This window comes from Emiliania huxleyi (genome assembly GCF_000372725.1).
Source record: "Emiliania huxleyi CCMP1516 unplaced genomic scaffold EMIHUscaffold_10108, whole genome shotgun sequence".
NCBI lineage: Eukaryota > Haptophyta > Isochrysidales > Noelaerhabdaceae > Emiliania > Emiliania huxleyi.
Genome location: NW_005202359.1, coordinates 1 through 1127, shown reverse-complemented (window position 1 = coordinate 1127; position 1127 = coordinate 1). Strand labels below are relative to the sequence as shown.

The window sequence follows — 1127 nt, the reverse complement described above, 5'->3', positions numbered from 1 at the left end:
CGTGCCGTCCGGCAGGTCGACGACGTCGCGGAAGTGGACCGAGACCTTGGTGTACTGCAGGTTCGGGTGCCGCGAGGAGGAGTGGATCAGCTCGGAGAGCTTGCCCTGTCGCATCTTGTTGGCGCGGAAGCCAAAGACGAACAGCATCGCGTCGATCACATTCGACTTGCCGCTGCCGTTCGGGCCGACGACCGACGTCATGTTGGCGTCAAAGGGGCCGATGGTGATGGGGCCGGCGTACGACTTGAAGTTGTCGAGCACCATGCGTGTGATCATCACGCGCTGCGGCGCGCGCGGCTCGAGCGCGGCGGAGCCGGGCTCCATCGCGGTGTCAGGCCTCTCACCTGCCATTGGCGACCTTCGAAGGCAAGCACAAAAAGAATTTTTCGATGCTTCGCACGAACGGGACTCCTCTCCTTAAAATCCCTGTGTGGTGGCGGCGTGCCGTCCTCCCATCCCTCCCTTGGGTTGTCTGTTTTCTTTCTTTCTTTCTTTTACACCACACTTCTGCTCGTGCAGGTGGGGACCCGGTCCTCCTCCCCCATCCCTCGTCTGGGTTTGCCTGTTTTCTTTCTTTCTTTACACCACACTTCTCCCCTAAAATCCCTGTGTGGTGGCGGCGTACCGTCCTCCCATCCCTCCCTTGGGTTGTCTGTTTTCTTTCTTTCTTTCTTTACGACTGGAAAACAAGAAGACAGTGAGCCACCATCCCTCCCTTTCGTATTGTTTGATCGTCCTTCCAAAATCCTGTATGTACGTACGTACGTTTAGCTTACTGGGAGAAAAGAGAGAGGGGGTTGTCTCTCTCTGTATGTATGTATGAATCCTGCTCGTGCAGGTGTGGACCCTGTCCTCCTCCCCTCGAAAATCTCCGCCAAGAGCCTCGCGGTGCAGGGGCCGCACTCCCGCACAGCGCGAACTCGCCGTGTACTGAGCTAGGCAGCGCGAACTTGAGATTTTTAGATGCCAACAAGAAATGTGGGGATGTGCCGTCTGAGCCTAACGAACGCAGCGCGAACTCGCTCCTGCCTATTCGCAAAGAAAGAAAGAAATAAAACAGACAGCCCAGAGGAGGGATTGGAGCTCCTGTCAACATTCCCTCCCCAAACCGCTTTCCCCGGACCCCC

General features: G+C 56.9%; 1 protein-coding gene across 1 annotated transcript; it reads right to left on the bottom strand.

Moving 5' to 3' along the window:
* Positions 1-21: 21 nt before the first annotated feature.
* Positions 22-324, bottom strand: EMIHUDRAFT_259945 (hypothetical protein; the record flags this gene model as incomplete). The annotated part of the gene is made up of 1 exon (XM_005793336.1): positions 22-324. A coding segment is annotated over one exon (303 nt), but the record flags the coding sequence as incomplete, so codon positions are not given.
* Between the last annotated feature and the right edge of the window lie 803 nt (positions 325-1127).